General features: G+C 47.5%; 1 protein-coding gene, 1 non-coding gene and 1 pseudogene across 2 annotated transcripts; all 3 read left to right on the top strand.

Annotated features, from left to right (window-relative positions):
• The first annotated feature begins 605 nt into the window (after positions 1 to 605).
• LOC112882663 lies at positions 606 to 3478 on the top strand. Its single transcript, XM_025947769.1, has 2 exons — positions 606 to 926; positions 1564 to 3478. Exons 1-2 carry the CDS (start codon positions 821 to 823, stop codon positions 3108 to 3110), a joined length of 1653 nt encoding a protein of 550 aa, XP_025803554.1. The 5' UTR covers positions 606 to 820; the 3' UTR covers positions 3111 to 3478.
• Positions 3479 to 7693: 4215 nt separating this feature from the next.
• On the top strand, positions 7694 to 18802 carry LOC112881295 (annotated as a pseudogene).
• On the top strand, positions 9200 to 9338 carry LOC112883685. The gene has a single exon (XR_003226938.1). It is a non-coding gene; the product is annotated as a small nucleolar RNA Z247 (small nucleolar RNA).
• Positions 18803 to 20665: the final 1863 nt, after the last annotated feature.

Here is a 20665-nt window from a genome sequence, read left to right as displayed (position 1 = left end):
AATTAGCAACTGTGTGTACTCTCGTCCTATGGCCGGGTCTGAAAACTTCCATAGTTCCATTGGGAGCGAGGATAAGGGAGCCCTGCAAATTGCAAGGCACTTGCGAATAATCTTTCTTTGCTCTGCATCATCACCGGAATCTTCCAACCGCTCTCTCCATTTCTCTATTTGGTCAGCCATATCGTGTTAGTTCATGCGAACTAATCCACGCGGACATATAGTTTGCCAGACTTAATGATTGGATCGGATCGTCGATCACCATCAGAACGGGCTGTTGTATAGGCCTGGGCTTCTCTGACCTAACCACTACACGACGCAGCCTCCAGCGCGTCGCCGTCGACGGTCGCTCGCCTCGCCTAGTCGCACGTTTTCCTCCAATGATACAGTGCGAAGGCATGCGACGACGGCGACGACCATGTCCGTCCGTCCATGCCGGCCGCTGGAGGAAGTCTAATGTCCACGCAAGTCTAAGCCGACACGGAACACTAAACAACAGAGAGGTAGTAGTAGTACGTGTGCATCTAGTGGGGGGTGCAGCGGAGGAAGACGAAGCATTAAAGGCACGAGCAGTGAGGTCGTCGCCAAACAAGCCATTGGCGAGCACGGCGAGCTCGAGGTTTCCTGCAAGCCAACCCAGGACTCTGTGAGGGAGTTGTCGCCGAAGGATCCCATACATTGTCACTCAGATCGCTTGTCAGGAGCGGGAACGAGTTGAACTCTGCGTCCTGCTTCGATTCAACTTCTGTGGCTCTGAGCTGCCAAGGATACGACTTAGAGCTTGCCTTCTTCTTCTTCGGTCGATCGACCTTTTGCAAGGGTTATGGGGAGGAAGTCGTGCTGGTCTTGTGTGCCCGTGGGAACGGCGGCGCTGCCCATTGAGAAGCAATTCGTTCCTCCAGCTGCGCTACCGTCGTGGCCGGCCTCAGGTACACCATGTTCATAAATTCACTGTTTACTTGCATCCATTCGTGTTTTTTTTCTAAGAAACTCGGTGCATGAATGATTTCCTCAAAAATTGAGTTTAGTACTAGTACCTCTTCAAATTTCTACGTTTCTGTCCAATCAGGCCATTAGTAGAAATTCAAATTTATCTTGCTAAGGGTGTTTTGTTTGCACTTAGGTTGTTTCTGTGACCTCTCGTTTAAAGGACGGACACGGTGTAGAAATTTAGACGGTAAAAACACACGCCAAATGTTATTTTGAATCTTTATGTGGAGGTAGCTTGCCTGCAAGGCTGCAAACACGTCAAAGGACATGCTTTACTAAATTCATTAGCTATACATGATCCTCATCTTGTCCTTTGTTTGCTCCATGTTGTCTAGATTCTTAAGTGTCTATGATCAAATGAGAGCAAAGCTAAAGCCACTGAAACCAGCATGATACAGACGCTTTCTCAACTCTCAGATCAAACTTGCTTTGAAGTTATGCTTGTCTCGATCTATTCAGAATAGGCGAGTAGCATGAACATATTGATCAATGATCATCACACTGACCTGAAATTTAGCTTAGTTTTTTTTTCTGCTCTGGAACATTTTTTGCTCACCAGCGGAACTGCTATTTCAGTTTCAGATGGAGGATTTGCAAAGGGCAGCATAGACCTTGGAGGCCTAGAATTGCGCCAAATCACCACGTTCGCCAAGGTCTGGTCCACGACGCAAGGCGGCCAGGACGGCGTCGGCGCCACCTTCTTCAAGCCCTCGCCGGTCCCTGCCGGCTTCTCCGTGCTCGGCCACTACGCGCAGCCCAACAACCGCCATCTCTTCGGCCACGTCCTCGTCGGCCGTGACACGTCCGGCACCGGAGCACTCCTTGTCGCGCCCGTGGACTACAAACTCGTCTGGTCCAGCCCGGACGGAGCCGGCCATTTCTGGCTCCCGAAGGCGCCAGACGGTTACAAGGCGGTCGGCGCGGTGGTCACGGCCACGTCTGACAAACCTTCGCCCGACGAGGTCCGGTGCGTCCGCGCCGACTTGACCGACGCTTGCGAGACCGAGGAGTCGGTCCTGAGCAGCGACAAGGACGGCTTCAGCGCCGCCACTCTGAGGCCGGCGGTCCGTGGCATAGACTGTCGCGGCGTGCACGTCGGCACCTTCCTCGCCCAGAGCAGCGCGACGCCGGCCGGCGCCTCGACGGTGGCGTGCCTGAAAAACTGCAGCGCAAGTTACACGTCCTCCATGCCTGACCTGGCCCAGGTGAACTCCCTCCTCGCGGCCTACGGGCCGCACGTGTATCTGCACCCGAACGAGCCCTACTTGCCTTCGTCGCCGACGTGGTTCTTCGAGAACGGCGCGCTGCTGTACCAGAAGGGCAGCCAGACCCCGACGCCGGTGGCCGCCGACGGGTCGAACCTCCCGCAAGGTGGCGGCAACGACGGCGGGTACTGGCTCGACCTGCCGGTGGACAGCAATCAGAGGGAGGAGGTCAAGAAGGGCGACCTCCCCGGCGCGAAGGTGTACGTGCAGGCGAAGCCGATGCTGGGCGGGACGGTGACCGACCTCGTCGTGTGGATCTTCTACCCGTTCAACGGGCCGGCGCGCGCCAAGCTGGGCTTCCTGACGATCCCGCTGGGCGAGATTGGCGAGCACGTCGGCGACTGGGAGCACGTGACGCTGCGCGTGAGCAACTTCTCCGGCGAGCTCCTTCGGATGTACTTGTCGCAGCACAGCGCGGGTACGTGGGTGGAGGCCTCGCAGCTGGAGTACCTCGGCGGGTACGGCGGGAACAGGCCGGTGGCGTACTCGTCGCGGCACGGGCACGCGCTGTACCCGAGGGCGGGGCTGGTGCTGCAGGGCGACCCGAGGCTGGGCGTCGGGATCCGGAACGACTGCGCCAGGGGGAGCAGGCTGGACACCGGCGGCGCCGGGCGGTGCGAGGGGGTGTCCGCGGAGTACCTCGGCGTCGCGGAGCCGGCGTGGCTCGGGTTCGAGCACGGGTGGGGTCCGAGGGAGGAGTACGACGTCGGGCGCGTGATCAACGGCGTGGCGAGGATCCTGCCACGGTCGGTGAGGGAGCGGCTGGCCAAGCTGGTGGAGAAGGTGCTCGTCGGCGATGGGCCGACGGGGCCCAAGATGCACGGCAACTGGAGAAACGACGAGAGGGAGGCAAACTGAGCGGCTGCATGCGAGGCTGTTTGATCGCTGACCACCGTGGCGCCGTGTGATTCGTAAGGGTACACAGCGATCAGACGGTCAGTGATAGGTCCATCGATCGGGGGTTAGTGAAGGCGCTGTTCATACGTGGTATTGTGGAGATACATACATTATGTGAGAAAAAGAAGGCGCTGTTCATCAGTGATAGGTCCATCGATCGGGGGTTAGCCGGAGCCGAGAAGTCAAATGGCTGTTATAATTGTCTTATCAAGATTCAAGCAAGAGGGATATAAATTAGAGGGATATAAGTTGCAAAAATTATACAAGTTGTAGAATCCAATACTGCCCTGAAGGCCTGAACGAACACGAAGGGGTAGAGAAGTCTTATAAAAAAAGGGTGCTCCTATATTTTTTTTAAGTAAGAGGCGGCAAAAACATCCGGCCCCATTCATATAACAAGACCAAAATATCAGGCAAGTTATATGAGTGGTAGAGCGGAACAAGATCCAGACTGAACGCCAACACCTAACAGGAGGCTCGCCGCCGCACAGAAAGATTTAAGTTCAGAAGTGCCGGATACAAAGCCAAGAGAGCAGCAAAAAACTAGATCGGAGCCGCGACGACATTCGGAAGTCCAGCTTCGGCACCTCCGGCTTCAGCTTCTTTAGGAAGATCTGAGTTCCAGCGGGGCTCTGTAGGTTGTCTCCAGGAAGACGCACCATTGAGTGACGCCAACTTCTAGGTACTCCGAGTACATCGGCTTCCAAGTGGACACGGTTCTCCTAATTCGCCTCAGCACCTTTCTTATGTCCTGCCAAGTATCATTATGAAAAACCAGATCATTTCGAGTCAGCCAAAGTCCCCATAGGAAACCAGCCGAAACAATGTTGAGAATAGCATCTTTCTTTTCACACAGCCATTTGCAGGCTAAAGACTCATAGTTTGGAATATTAGTGCATGTAAACAATTTCACATACTCCCACATTCTCCTAGTTACCACACACTCGAAGAAGAGATGGTTGATGGATTCTTTTTCATCACAGAAAGGTCTCAGGTTTATCAACCCCTGTTATCAACTGTCATCAACTTATTATGAGATAAGAGCCACAGGAAGATCTGTATCCTAGGGGGAATTTTTATCTTCCAGACAACTGGGATGTTTATGGGAACAACACCTCTGAAATTAATGACAGAGTAGAGGGACTGGGAGGTATACACCCCTTTACTATCCAGCTGCCAGACTAAAGCATCCCCATCATTGTTAAAACGAACACTTGAAACTATTTCCACCAGCTCTAACCATCTATGGAACATGGGTTCAGAGAAGTTCCTCCTAAAGGATAACTGAATCTCCACAGCATCCTATACCTGGGCCAAAAGAATATCTACCTGGTTACAAGGTCCCAGGATTGGACAGCAAGAGGAGCTGTGCCAAACCATGTGTCCTCCCAAAATCTGATTTTTAAGCCATCTCCTATAGACCATCTAAAGCCAAACTTTAGAGATTTGGCAGCCCAAAGAACTCCATTCCAGAAGTTAGAAGGTTAGGAGTGTGGAAGGTAGAAAATATTTGTTCCATGCCTGACATACTTTTGCTGAATTATGCTATGCCACAACTTCCCCTCATCTTTCAAAAATCTCTTCACCCAGGACCCGAACAGGGCCATATTCAGGTCTCTAAGATTTGGGACACCTAGACCCTTATATTCTTTTTTCATACTAACCAAATGCTAGTTGGCTAGGTGTATTTTGCTATGTCCCTCATAATCATTCCACATACACCCAGTCATATGAGAGTTAATTAGATCTAGGGTTCATTTTGGAAATTTGAAGAAAGACATGAGGTAGACAGGCATGCTAGCAAGGCATGTTTTGATCAGCACTAATCTTCCAACATGGGATAAGAGTTTACCCCTCCACCCTGCAATTCTGTTAAAGATTCTATCTACCAGGGGTTGAAGGTCCTCCCTTCTTAGCTTCTGATAGTGTAGTGGTATGCCTAGGTAATTAATTCGGAAGGCCCCATCAGAACAACCAAAAATGCAAGTGATATCGTTAAAGCCCAAGGCCCAGTTAACGCAAGGCTGGACTGTTGGGGCCTGGTGTCCGCCTCTGATCGCGCACGCCCAGCACGCAGCTGCAAGAGAAACCAATCGCAGGCAGCCAGCAGGAGGCCAAGAGTGCAATGTGCAGAAGCGGAGAAGCAAGTTGTCGGTCCCTCTGGTATTTTTTTTTCTGCCCACCGTCAATGCTGGAAAGCTCAACCATGAGCACGATGCTTTGCTTCTTTTTTTGGTTTCTTTCTGTTTTTCTATTCTAATTCTTGTAATACCATCTTCAAGAATTCAACTTTTTTTTAAAGTTGATTCAACATTCTGAAAAGACTAATCCTGCACTTTGAATAAAATAATTCAACATTTTTAGAATAAATGTTGAAATAGTATACTACATATGTTGAAATGATCTATTCAAAATGTTGAGATAGTATATTGACATGTTAAATTTTTAAAATAAAAAATAAAATAACATATAGGATCTTGTTTTGTTCCATTAATTTCGAAGAATATTCTGGTTCAAACGGATTCTAAATTGGATTTATGATTTAAGAGAAAAGGTCATTTGAAGTTAGGAACTAGATTACCTTTCCGCCCACGTCCCGTCCGTTGCACGCACGCTGCTACCCACCTAGTTTTATCTTATCCGTTTATTTTGATCTGTACGGATATCAAACAGTGGAAGACATCTAACAAAATATCTTTCGGAAGATGTAGTTTTCCGGAGAAGGACCGCGCAGCCATGGCCCAGTCCCATGGCATTTCGTCACCGTGGGCCGAACCCGACGCGCGGGCGAGTGCCAACGGTGGGCGGACGCCTGGGCCGAACACGGATCGTCGCGCCTGGCTGGCACAAGCAACCACGCGTCGGCCCATGTTGAGGGTGCCATGGGCCCATATGCTAAACTTTCTCGGCCCATTGGCAGTTTAGCTTTGCTGTTTGCAATGTTTTCAGGTCTACATGAACGGTTTTACTATTCATCATTACTCAGTGTTTTTTAAATGACCTAATGCTTTTGGATATAAATCTTTACATATCATTGTTATACTTCCACACGTGCTGACAGATAGATCAAAGTTTTTTGAAGTTCTTCCTACATCCTCATGCAAAAACATACGGCATCATGCAAAAACGTACATATCATTTATGACAGGAGAGAATACAAAGCAGCGTAAGCTGGGGTCTGCTAACCAGCGCGCGCGCTAGGAACGCTGCTGGCGCACGATCTCCAACAACAGCTGTTTTTCCAAAGTTTTTTTTTCTCTGAAGCTTTCGATTTTTGGAAAATTATAATTCGTAAACACAATTTTTGCGCACAACTTTTTACACACGTTCTGTGAGGTAAATTCTCATCATAACTTTTATGATACACATAATTTTTACGTATAACTCTTTTCTAACAATTTGAAAAATAAATTTTTAGTACAACTTTTACTATACATACAAATTTAATGCATCTTTTTTTTAAATAACTTATAGAGGATAAATTTTTATCACAAATTGTATAAAGGTATTATCGGAAAGATTTCTCACACAACCTTTAATCAGACTACTAATAAGTACAATCCGCAATATATCTTTTTAGTACGATTTTCATATAATAGTTGTCAAGAAAACTTCAGATATAATAGAAGGTAAAAGGGAAAACCTGGAAAGGAAAAAAAATAAGGCATGCCAAAAAATAATAGCACTTGCTGTTATGGAATGGAATGTAAAGCAATAGAAATGAAAACAGAAAATAAATGGATACCTGGGCCGTCAGGTAGGTAGGTACAGAGTGCAGGTAGCTCCGTTTGCGGCTGTCAGCATGTCGCATCGTGCGCTATGAAGCATTGTAGCGCGACCGTAGAATTGGATTCTCGGCATAAGCTCGGGCCTATTTGTTATAGATTATTTGCCCTCTAAATTATATAATCTCACAGACAATAAACACTAGATATTATGATTCAAACTATATGATCTATACTCTCAGATTATCATAATCCCATAAACTATCCATGATATGCTAATTTTAGATTATGAATTATATAATCTAACACATATAAAGGTAGATTATATGTGTTAGATTATATAATCTGCTTATTAAACAAACTGGCCCTCAATTAACCACATTAAGCTATTGATTGAGACATGTTCGAAAGGCAGAGATAAGCTATAGAAATCGTATATTTTCAGGCCATGAAAAAAAATTCCTAAACTCCTTTCAAGTTCGCACTGCAGTTCGTGGCGGCTGATGCATTTCAACGGTCAGCCATCAAGCTCAACACTTTATCATAGCTATCATAGACTTGGCAGGTGACGAAGTTCCTAACGTGCCACGAGTTGATGCTGCAATTTTCCTCCCTGATTCTTTTTTAAAAGGCTGCTGACCGAGTGGTGTGCAATCATGTTCGTGTTCAACTGTCAAGGAGGGAAAAAAAAGGGTGTGCATCCTTGGCTGCGCCACCCGTGACGCAAAAGCCATGCTCCTTCAGCTCCGCGCCGCTCTGGTCCTCCTCGTCCCCGCTTACCGCTGCGCCGCGGCCACCGGCGGCAGCGACGGCCGCTAGTTCGTCTACAACGGCTTCGCGGGCGCGAGCCTGTCCCTCGATGGCTCGGCCACGGTGACGCCGAGCGGCCTCCTGATGCTGACCAACGGCACCATCCAGATGAAGGGCCACGCCTTCCACCCGGACCCCCTGCCATTCCGGGACCCGGGCGCCCCGAACGCCACCGCCGCGTGGTCCTTCTCAACCACCTTCGTGTTCGCCATCTACGGCCAGTACGCCGACATCAGCAGCCACGGCCTGGCGTTCTTCGTGTCGGCGGACAAGGAGCTGTTGTCCACCGCGCTGCCGGGCCAGTTCTTGGGCCTGCTCAACACCACCGACAACGGCAGCCGGAGCGCCCACATCTTCGCCGTGGAGTTCGACACGCTCCTCAACGCCGACTTCCACGACATCAGCAGCAACCACGTCGGGGTCGACGTCAACAGTTTCAGGTCTGTCGACGCCGCCGACGCCGGGTACTACAACGACGGCACGGGGCGGTTCCAGAGCCTGAGCCTGGTGAGCCGGAAGGCCGTGCAGGTCTGGGTGGACTACGACGGCGGGACCGCGCAGGTCACCGTGACCATGGCCCCTCTGGGCGTGCCCAGGCCCAAGACGCCATTGCTGCAGACCGCCATCGACCTGTCCGGCGTGGTGCAGGGCGCGGCGTATGTCGGGTTCACGTCGGCGACGGGCGTCCTCTTCTCGCGCCATTTCGTGGCCGGCTGGAGCTTCGCGCTGGACTAACCGGCCCCGGCGCTGCACGTCGCGGTGTCTTGTCGCGCGCAGGGCCCAAGCCGCGGTCGAAGGTGTTGCAGATCGTGCTGTTAGGGAGTCTATCTCAGAGTCTATTTCCTATTCTATCTCTTAGCTATGTATATATGTATAGAACCGTATTCTGTGTTGATACGATCATGTAATCCTTCATGATTAGGACTTGCAATATCTACATATAAATAGAAACCAGGCCACCCAATCTGGGTTAAGGCGTTCAGCATATTTTACATGGTAATCAGAGCAATCTCTTCGCAGAGTTCATCAATGGCGTCGTCCTCAACTTCGTCAACAACGTCTTCACCCCTCGGTCAATCTGTCTCTGAGAAACTCACCAGAGACAACTTTCTTTTTTGGAAGGCGCAGATCCTTCCTCCTCTTCGAGGTGCACAGCTCGACGGGCTCCTTGATGGGTCGCGCGCAGCTCCGGCCAAGACCATTGATGTCGAGGAGGCCAACAAATCGATCAAAAAGGTCAATAATCGTGAGTACGCCCTATGGATGGCTCAAGATCAGCAAGTTCTTGGTTATCTACTCAATTCTTTGTCCAAGGACGTGTTGATCCAAGTGCTTGAAGCCAAGACGGCGGCATAGGCGTGGACATCTATCACGTCTCTCTTCTCTGCGCACTCCAAGGCGCGGGTCACGAACCTGAAGATGCCGCTGTCGACCACGAGGAAGGGCGGCATGATGGCAGCCGCATATTACGCCAAGATGAAGACTATTCACGATGAACTCGTGGCGACTGGCAAGGGCCCTGATGATGAGGAGTTCATCTCGTTCGTTCTCAACAGGCTCAACTTCGACTACAACTCCCTTGTCTCCTCTGTTCTGGGATGCATCGACACCATCACCATCAGCGATTTTTATGCTGAATTACTTTCCTTTGAGATGTGCCTTCAAATGCTCAAGGAAACTCCTGATGGTGAGGGTCAGTTTCAGTCCTCGGTCAATGCCGCTTCGCGAGGACGTGGCGGTGGCCACCCAGGGGTCGTGGTCCTCCCAACCGCGCCGCGCAACAGGAGGTCGTGGTCCAGCAAGTCGTGGACCGGGAGGCCGCACTGGTGGTGGCAAGAACAAGGAACCATGCTAGATCTGCGGCAAAGGCGGACATGTAGCACTTCGTTGCTGGTACAGATGGGATGAAAGCTATTAAGCTGAAGATGAGAAGAGTGCCAACGTTGTAGCATCATATGGCGTTGATACAAATTGGTACACGGACAGTGGTGCGACGGATCATGTCATGTCCGAGCTCGAGAAGCTAACAACGCGTGACAAGTACCACGGGCAGGACAAGGTGCACACGGCCAGCGGATCAGGTATGGTTATTAGTCATGTTGGTAATGCATCTATTCATACCCCTATGCATAATCATGATCTGATCCTTAAAGATGTCTTTTGTGGTCCGAGTGCCCATAAAAACCTTGTTTCCGTGCATCATTTAGCCAAAGATAATAAAGCTTTTCTTGAATTTCACCCATCCTTCTTTCTAAGGATCAGGAGTTGAAGAGGGTCATCCTTCGCGGCAGGTGTGAAGAGGGACTCTATCCCTTGCCAGCGCCAGATATAAAAGCGCATGATAAGCTCATCCTTGGAGTCCAATGTCCATCTTCTGAAGTCAGGCATAGCAGATTAGGTCATCCAGCTTTTCCTATAGTTAGGCATATTGTTCAGAGTCGTAATCTTCCATGTTTAGCAGAGTCTAAGTCCCAGACAGTTTGTGATTCATGTCAACATGCAAAAAGTCATCAGCTTCCCTATGGAGTTTCCACTAGTGTGTCTACTGTTCCTTTTGAGCTTGTTTTCTCAGATGTTTGGGGATCAGCTCCCACGTCAGTTGGTAGACATGACTATTATGTAAGCTTCATTGATGATTTTAGCAAATATGTTTGGATCTATCTCCTTAAGAAGAAGTCTGATGTTTATCAAGTCTTTCTTAATTTTTAAAATTTTGTTGAAAGATAATTCCAGTGCAAAATCAAAACTATGCAAACTGACTGGGGCGGTGAATATGAAAAATTAAACTCCTTTTTCCAGAAAATTGGAATTGTTCACCATATATGTTTCTTGTCCTCATGCTCATCAACAAAACAGCTCTGCAGAAAGAAAGCATCGCCAACTAGTTGAAGTTGGTCTTGCCCTCCTTGCAAATGCATCTATGCCCTTAAAATTCTGGGATGAAGCTTTTCTCACTGCCACCTATCTCATAAATATCCTGCCAAGCAAAGATCTTGACTTTGATACCCCCACTAAACGCCTTCATGGCCATGATCCTGATTATTCCATGCTCCGCATTTTTTGTTGCGCTTGTTGGCCCAATTTGCGTCCATATAATACAAGAAAACTTACCTTTCATTCTACTAGGTGTGTCTTTCTTGGCTATAGTCCCCTTAATAAAGGATACAAGTGTCTTGATCCTAGCACTGGCCGTGTTTATATTTCTCGTGATGTTGTTTTCGATGAATCAATTTTTCCCTTTTCTGAGCTTCATGAGAATGCCGGTGCTCATCTTCGAAAAGAAATTCTTTTGCTTCCTTAATTCTTACGCAATGGGGATCATGATATTTGCATTAATGATGTGACTAATAATCATAATCAGTGTGCTTCTAGCTATCTTGGTGGGTTACAGGTTCCTGAGTTGACTCGGTCTGAAAATCTGGACAACAATGGTGCAATTCCTGCTCAAAACGGTGCTGGCGACATGCAATATGGTGTCCAGCAGCATGGCGCGCCAATCATAAATGATATCCTTGTACCAGGGACACCTGTAAGCGGCAGCCCCAACAGTGGCGCGGGTGCACTCGGTGCTGGCTTGGATGCGGGCGATGCTGGCGCAACCGACATTGATGTCGACGCGTCCGAATCGTCTGCATCGGTTTCAACATCGCAGGGGAGCCATACTAGATCCGTGGCACCTCCTCCTGCTGCGTCACAAGCTAGCCTGGTCACCAGGCTTAAAAATGGAATCAGTAAACCTAAACAATATACGGATGGGACTGTTCGGTATGGCCTGTCATGTTCTGCAGAAGCATCAAGTGTCAGCGACACCTTAGCAAATAAACATTAGAAGTCAGCAATGGATGACGAATATTTTGCTCTTTTGAAGAATAGCACTTGGCATCTCGTGCCACCATCTCAAGGAAAAAATGTTATAGACTGCAGATGGGTCTATAGGATCAAAACAAAGGCAGATGGCACATTCGACAGATACAAGGCACGTCTAGTAGCTAAAGGTTTCAAACAGAGGTATGGAATTGATTATGCCTTTAGTCCAGTTGTTAAAATTGCTACAGTACGACTTGTTTTATCTATTGCTGTGACCAAGGGGTGGAAATTGAGGCAACTTGATGTTCAGAACGCGTTTTTACATGGTGTTCTGGAAGAAGAGATTTATATGAAGCAACCACCTGGGTATGAAAGTTTGGAATTTCCAGACTATGTGTGCAAATTGATAAAACTATCTATGGATTAAAATAGGCCCCAAGAGCCTGGTATTCAAGGTTAAGCTCAAAACTTTTGAACCTTGGTTTCGTTGCATCAAAGTCAGATACTTCATTGTTTATTTACAAGCATTCTAGAGTTACCTTGTATATGCTAGTTTATGTTGATGACATTATTATCACTGGATCTTGCGATAAAACTATCTCTACACTATTGAAGGAGTTGAGATCTGAATTTGCACTCAAAGAATTAGGTGATCTGCATTTCTTTCTGGGAATAGAAGTGAATCAAACTTCAGATGGAATTTTCTTGTCTCAAGAAAAGTATGCTTTGGATCTCTTGCAACAAGTTGGGATGAAGAATTGTAAGCCGTCGCCTACTCCACTGTGTAAGCATCTAGGCCCTCAAGGTATGTTTCGGTGATTAATGACAACCATTATTGCGACTAATGAGTTTGTGCAGATTTATAGATCATTATCGCTCATTTGGTTATATGTCAAAAGAGGCCCCTAATTTTCATTATTCAAAAAGGCGATCTCGGCATTCAACTCAATAATATGTCAAGACTAAGGATCTTTCTAGTTCTAAGTGTCATAAGGTTGAGAAGGACACTTAGGTTAGTATAGGTTTTATAGTTTTGTAGTGATCGCACTATTAAGAGGGGTTTAGGCTTAGTAACTTGAGCATGGACAATGGTCATTTGAAAATGGATGCACACAATGGTCACTCAGGTTTCTAGAAGCTCAAATAAGTGGTTCTTAACTTATATCTCAAGAAATATTTGGATTTCATTCAAGACTCAAGTCAGAAAGGGCAAAATCAGAAAAATCATTATCACCGGATTAACCGACGCCTCAAGTTTTCTATACGTCGGTTAAACATGGTCTACAGGTCAGGACAAGTCAATACACCGGTTAAACCGACGTTATTTGAAATTGGACGTCGGTGCAGTTGTCCAGAGACTCGGTTTTTCAGTTGATCAGTGGACAACTACACTCACCGGTTAAACCGACGCTATTTGAAATTGGACGTCGGTGCAGTTGTCCAGTGACTTGGTATTTCTGTTGATCAATGGATGACTACACCCACCGGTTAAACCGATGCAACGACGGTTAATCTGCCCAAGCTGTAACGGCTAGTTTTCAGAAGGGGCAGTTTACATTCACCGGTTAAACCGACGATGAGTATTGGAGGGACGTCGGATTAACCGGCGCTACGCAGTTTTTCTGGCAGCTTTTTCTCCAACGGCTCTATTCGTGTGAGCTGCCCATATATACCCCTCCAATGGGTTATTCTACTACTCTTGACACCAGGCAACACCAAAACACTCATACTATAGTCAAGAGCCACCTTGAGCTTCATCAATTCACACACTTGTTCATTCAATCATTCAAGAAGCAAGATTAAGGACTTGAGTAGAGAGAAGCTTATGTGCATTCATTCTTGGTGATTGGTTCTTGCTCAAGTGAAGGCCTTAGCTTGTTACTCTTGGTGATTGGCATCACCTAGGCGATCTTGGTGATCGAGGTGATTCTCGCGGAGCTTGCCAAGGATTGTGGAAGCCCGGAGAAGAGATTTGTACGTGGCTTGATCTCCACCACACCGGGATGGTAAACGGAGACTCTTAGTGAGCACCCTCGTCTTGGTGACTTGGGAGGTGACAATACTCTTTGTGAGTGTCACAACGTGGATTAGGGGTGTGTGCCAACACATCGATACCACGGGAAAAATCCGGTTGTCCCTTGTCCACTTTACTTATTCAAGCATTATCTTTCATGCAATTCATTCATGTGCTTGATTTAGGGATCACTAGTTAGCTCTACCTTGCTAGGCTTTATCTCCTTTTATCTTATCTAGCTTGTGTAGGTTGTTTAGTTATCCGGTTGGTGAATTGGTGCCTTTCTAGTTTTGCATAGGTTAAGGTTGCTTTATCTTGTTTTAGAAATTGAAAAAGGCCCAATTCACCCCCCCTCTTGGTCCATCGATCCTTTCACACTGTCGTCGTCTGAGAAACTTTCGGCATTCAAAGGTGAACCACTGACAGCAGAAGATTGTACAAGGTACAGAGGTATTGTTTGTACATGGTACAGAGGTATTGTTGGAGGGTTACAGTACTTAACTATTACTCGATCTGATATATCTTTTTCAGTAAATAAGATTTGTCAGTGTCTACATGCTCCAACGACAGCTCACTGGTCAGCAGCTAAGAGAATTCTAAGATTCGTGAAAGGAACATTGAAATTTCGGTTGCATTTGTTCAAATCATCAATGCAACTACATGCCTTCTCAGATGCCGACTGGGGGGGGGGGAGATTTGGATGATCGACGCTCGACAGGAGGCTTTGCTATTTTTCTTGGTCAGAATTTGGTTTCATGGAGTGCTAGAGAGCAAGCAACAGTCTCACGGTCAAGCACAGAAGCAGAGTATAAAGCTGTTGCTGATGCAACTGCCGAATTGATATGGATGCAGTCATTGTTGGGTGAATTTGGCATTCATCTCAAAGAACCACCGTCAATGTGGTGTGATAATTTAGGAGCCACGTACTTGTCAGCCAATCCGGTCTTTCATGCTGGAACAAAACATACAGAAATTGACTATCATTTTGTGCGAGAAAGAGTAGCACGAAAAGAGCTTCTTATCAAGTTTATTTCTTCTAAAAATCAAGTGGCGGATGGCTTTACTAAAGCGTTGTCAGTTCAAAGTCTCAAGGAGTTTCAACACAATCTAAATCTTCATGGCTAGTGGAAGTTTAGATTGAGGGAGGATGTTAGAGAGTCTATCTCGGAGTCTATTTCCTATTCTATCTCTTAGCTATGTATAGAACCGTATCCTATGTTGATACGATCATGTAATTGTACATAATTAGAACTTGCAATATCTGCATTTAAATAGAAACCAGACCATCCAATCTAGGTTAAGGCGTTCACCATATTTTACGCTGCTGCCCATCGCGTCGGTGACGCTGCTGTTCGCCGTGGGCGTCTCGATTTGCGCCTTGGCGCGGCAGCGGATCAAGTACGCCGAGCTGCACGAGGGCTGGGAGGTGGCGTTGGGGACGCACCGGTTCTCCTACAGGGAACTGTTCCATGCGACCAAGGGGTTCGGTGGCAAGCGACTGCTCGGGGTGGGAGGGTTTGGAAGCGTGTACAAGGGCGTTCTCCGCAAGTCCAGCATGGAGGTCGCAGTGAAGAAGGTGTCTCACGAGCCAAAGCATGGCGTCAAGGAGTTGGTCACAGAGGTTTCAAGTATTGGGAGACTGCGTCACCGCAACCTCGTGCAGCTACTTGGCTACTGCAGGCGCAAAGGTGGACTTCTCTTGGTCTATGATTACATGCCAAATGGTAGCCTAGACAAGTACTTGTACGATCGGAGCATGGGTACACTGGATTGGCCTCAAAGATTTCATATCATCAGAGGAGTGGCATCTGGACTACTATACCTTCATGAGAACTGGGAGCAAGTTGTCATCCATCGAGATGTTAAAGCAAGCAATGTGCTCCTCGACGCCGAAATGAATGGACGCCTAGGAGATTTCGGCCTTGCAAGGCTGTATGATCATGGAACCGATGCGCATACTACACTTGTGGTCGGCACCATGGGGTACCTAGCCCCTGAATTAGGGCGGACCGGCAAGGCAACTCCAGCAACTGATGTGTTCTCCTTTGGTGCATTCCTTCTTGAGGTCACTTGCGGACGAAGGCCGATTGGAGCAGATGAGCACACAAGAACCGCGTCGTGCTTGTGGATTGGGTAGCTGAGCATTGGCGCAGGGGTTCGACCATGGATGCGGTGGACAAGATGATCCCAAATGGGTTTGATCCCGATGAGATCACTCTAGTACTTAAGCTAGGGCTGATGTGCTCGCACCCCTTACCCAACGCAAGGCCAAGCATGCGGCAGGTCATACAGTACCTGGACGGTGATATGCTCCTACCCAACTTGTCGCCACAACATCCCTCAACTTTACCATGCTTCGGATGTGTGGCAGCGGCACGGATTTCAACCAGAATTTGATGTCATCCGTGTCATCCGCAAGCTTGGGTGCTGTTTCTGATTTCTCAGGGGGGAAGGTGATAGGAATCCAAGGTGATATGGTGCCTGTGATCGAGCGTATTAGTTCTCTTGTTGTCGCTGACTCGCTGTACTAAAATTACTGCTACTGGATTCTACTCCTTCCGTCCCAAATTATTATTTATTTTGATTTTTCTAGATTCATAAATTTTTCTATGCACTTAGATATAAATATACATGTAGATATATAATAAAAACTATGTATCTAGAAAAACTAAAACGACTAATAATTTATGACGGATGAAGTATTTCTAATTTGCCGTTCAGTCCCTAATCCTACTCTATCCATATAAGATAAACAAACAGCAATAGCAAAAGAAACCACTACAAAAATGTCTAAATCAAAGATGAGCCTGTTTAAATCCAGTCCTGATTGATGAAAGATTATTAGCATGCCCCTGCTAAATTTCTTGTCAGGAGAAAGCAATGGACTGCAGTAATGTGTTCCAAACTGGGGATAACCCCATCGCACGAAGCTGTGCATGAGTTGACAAACGCACACTGAATCAGTCAAGCGCAGACACTGAATAATTTGCTTAAAAATGGATCCATGACGAGATCAATCGCAGCACCAGGATTGACCAACTACACACGAGCTGACGAGATCAACTTGAGATATGCAAATTGCCTGATACTAGAAAGCAGACTAATTTTCCCTATTCCAATCAGATTCGACGAACAACAAACAAGATAAGATAAACTATAGTTTGTCATATTTGGACTGCTACTCGATAACCAAATCAGTCAAAAAGTGAATGATGCCATTCAGCCGACCTTTTTCTGTATCCTGCAGCGCACGGCGACTACCAATGCAAGCAAGTAGCTAGAGAACACCCATAAAAAAAAGTAGCCAGAGAACAGCTGAGAAGTAGCCATCCTATCGCTGCTAGGATTATTGGTTGACAAAAAGCCGGGTCTGCATGAGCACCCTGTCAATCAGGGTGCTAAACGCACGGGACAAAAGCTTAGTTGACATGGACAAGTCCATGCACGCGGCCGAAACATTCAACACCCAGCCTATCATATCGTCGACAAACTCCACAGCATAATCACAAACGACCAAGCAATCATTTAGCCAACAGACATATCTTAAGGATTTGTATTCTGCGGCTGCAATGACAAGTTTCCCGCAACTATGTTTTCCAAGCTATCCTTCGTCGCTCTGCTCCTCCTGCTTCACGCGGCCGTGTCAGCCGCCGATGACGGCGGCCGGTTTGTCTACCACGGCTTCGCGGCGGCGAACCTTACTCTGGCCGGCCTCGCCGCCGTGACGCCTGGGGGCCGCCTCGAGCTCACCAACGCCACGCGCCCGGCGAAAGGGCACGCCTTCCACCCGGCGCCTCTGCACTTCTTCAGTAAGCCCAAGGCGGTGGCGGCGAACACCACCACCGCGCCGCGGTCCTTCTCGACGTGCTTCGTCTTCGCCATCGTGTGCCCGGTCCACGACGGGCTGATCAGCGACCAGGGCCTCGCCTTCGTGGTCGCCCCGACCACCAACCTCTCCATGGCGAACGCCGACCAGTACCTGGGCCTCCCCAACATCGTGGGCAACAGTTCGGAGAGCGACCGCATCCTGGCGGTCGAGCTCGACACCATCATGAACCCTGAGTTGCGCGACATCGACAGCAACCACGTTGGCGTCGACGTCAACAGCCTCGTGTCGCGGCAGGCCAGCCCGGCCGGCTACTACAACGACGACGTCGGCGGCACCTTTCAGGAACTGAGGCTAAACAGCCGCGAGCCGATGCAACTGTGGGTGGACTACGACGGTCAGGCCAGACAGCTTGATGTGACGCTAGCTCCGGTGAGAGTACCAAAGCCCAAGAGACCTCTCCTCTCCATGAACATTGATCTTTCAACGGTCATCGCCGATCCAGTGTATATCGGGTTCTCGTCGGCGACCGGTATCACGTTGACGAGCCACTACTTGCTCGGGTGGAGCTTCAGCTTAGACGGACCAGCTTCTCCTCTTGACTTCTCCAAGCTTCCAGTCCTACCACTCGTGGGTCCGAAGCCTCGGTCCAAGGTGTTCGTTGTCGTGCTGCCACTCGCCATCGCGTCGGTAGTGGCTGCGGTGCTAGCAGCCATCTTCCTGATCGTATTGACAAGGCGCCGCCGGTACGCCGAGGTGCGGGAAGATTGGGAAGACGAGTTCGGCCCGCACCGGTTCTCGTACAAAGATTTGTTCCATGCCACTGATGGCTTCAACGATAGCAGCTTACTTGGCGTCGGAGGGTTCGGGCGAGTATACAAAGGGGTACTCCCGTCGTCCAACTTGGAGATCGCGGTGAAGAAGGTGTCACATGATTCGAGGCAAGGAGTTAGGGAGTTTATCGCTGAGGTGGTGAGCATTGGCCGCATTCGGCACCGGAACCTTGTGCAGTTACTGGGCTACTGCAGGCGTAAAGGTGAACTTCTGGTGTACGACTACATGGCAAATGGTAGCCTTGATAGACACTTACATGATCGGCAGTTGTATCCACTTCCTTGGAATGAGAGGTATAGGATCATCAAAGGTGTCGCAGCAAGCCTCCTGTACCTACACGAGGACTGCGAAAAAGTTGTTATCCATCGAGATGTAAAGGCAAGCAATGTGCTCTTGGACCACGAGATGAACAGCAAACTCAGCGACTTCGGCTTGGCCAAACTGTATGACCATGGCACCGATCCTCAAAGCACACACGTACACGTCGCCGGGACATAGGGTACCTTGCGCCAGAGCTCATGCGCACGGGGAAGGCAACACCCTTGACCGATGTGTTTGCATTCGGTGTGTTCCTCTTGGAGGTCGCTTGTGGTCGGAGGCCAATTGGTCAGATCATCCTGGTAGATTGGGTGATTGAGCATCATGACAAAGGCTCAATCCTCGACGTTGTGGATCCACGGCTCTTGGGGAAGTATGAAACAGACGAGGTAATCCTTGTGCTGAAACTGGGCTTGATATGCGCTCACCCATTGCCCAATATAAGGCCTAGCATGGGAAGGGTCGTGCATTACTTGGACTCTAGTCTGTCAATTCCTCCTGATTTGTCATTGCTGCGGAATAAAGGATTTGATTCGTACTTCAACCTGGATGATCTATCAATGGTGAGCATTGGTGAATCCTCTGTGACTATTCTCGTTGAGGGAAGGTGATCAGGTAAGTCAATAATGTGAGAGAACTCAAGGACTTCAATTTCCGATGAATGGAAAAGTAAGTGCTTGGCGCTACTAATAGCAATGGTTTAACGACATTCCTTGCAGGACTTCAGGACCTTTTGGCGATTTTGATGCTCTTATGTTGTACATTTTGAGTTGCTACTTGTAAATTTCTACTTATTAAGTGAAATTGCCACAGGCCATGCTTGTTAATTAGACTTTCCACCTTTCTTTTATAGCTTTATGTGTTTTCTTCTGCAGCACATTAAAAAGTATTATGATATACGAATTGACATAGTGCCATGGCTGCCATTTTAATTTTTATTTGAGAAAATTGCAAAACCACTCCATGTGTTACTTGGATTTTGAGATATCACCCACAAAAAGTTTTGTTGGAAATGTGCACCCCCCCCCCCCCACCCCCAGTCCACTCCTTTACAAAAACCACCCCATTATGCATGCCCATAGCTGATTCCACACATTTCTGCCAACATGGAGCCAGTACAAGCCATACAAATTGAGTCAAATTTGTTTTCAGAGTACTTGTATTATACTTGCTCATCGTATTACTATGAAAAAAAATGCATATAGAAAAATCCGGTGACCTTTAAGTTTTTCATTGGTGATTCTTTTGGCAGAAGCTCTAAAATTGTTAGGTTTAGTATTTTTAGAAATATCAAAATTTCATAAATACTATATTGTGAGTCACTTTGATAAAAATGGGCAGAATCATCTTAGCACATATGTATGTTGGGTGGGTTTTTATGAAACCGAGTAGGGGTGGGTCTTTGCAACAAAACATTTTGTGAGGGTAGAATAGCAAAACCAAATGACTTATGGGATGATATTTACAAAAAAAAGAATAATAAAATTTCCAAATATATCTAGGCATTTTAATCTAAGATCTCAACAAGCACAAACCTCGGTCGCCACCACCCAACCTACTCCCACTTATTTTGTTTTCCCCTCTCTAAATTCCAAACTGCCTCCTTTACTTTTCTGGTACATGGAGAAAAATGTTCCTATGGAGAAATTAAATGTTCCATGTCAAAAATTGTTCAGCACCTAGAAGCGAGTCAAGACTAAAATATGCTTACTCGTTTTAAAATCCGCAGTGTTCTAGTTAAAGAAAAATATTACAATAATATAAATAATTGCTTAGACAAAAAAACGGTGGATAAAGCATTATATCGGACATAAACATAGGTATCATTTTTTTTATTTGGTGACACACACATATATAACAGTGAGGAGATTGGAGGGAGGTCAAGGGAGGAGCCTTGGAGCTAAGACCCTTAGTGGTGCTGATAAAACCAAAGCGAGCAGAAAGCCATGACCAGAGAGGTATGCAAAATGGCCGGGCTTGGCTAAGGCATTTTGCCTCACGCAAAAATGAGATGACGCTGAGGGATGATATGTTCTAGCTAGATGCAAGATAATAAACCTCCATCTACCGAGCATCATGAAAAAGCATAATTATTAGAACCGGATTCGATGGCGGTTCGATTAAAAAAACTAAGAACCAGGGCTACCATCATTTTGTGCCACGCAAAAGACCACAATTAAAT

Source organism: Panicum hallii, chromosome 2 (genome assembly GCF_002211085.1).
Source record: "Panicum hallii strain FIL2 chromosome 2, PHallii_v3.1, whole genome shotgun sequence".
Taxonomy (NCBI): Eukaryota; Viridiplantae; Streptophyta; class Magnoliopsida; order Poales; family Poaceae; genus Panicum; species Panicum hallii.
Note: the sequence above shows the minus strand (reverse complement) of the source record. Positions and strands in the feature narration are given on the sequence as shown.

Coding starts and splice junctions, on each gene's coding strand:
- LOC112882663 (XM_025947769.1), top strand. CDS start 821: ATGGGGAGGAAGTCGTGCTGGTCTTGTGTGCCCGTGGGAACGGCGGCG. Junction 927..1,563: donor ACCGTCGTGGCCGGCCTCAG/GTACACCATGTT, acceptor CTGCTATTTCAG/TTTCAGATGGAGGATTTGCA.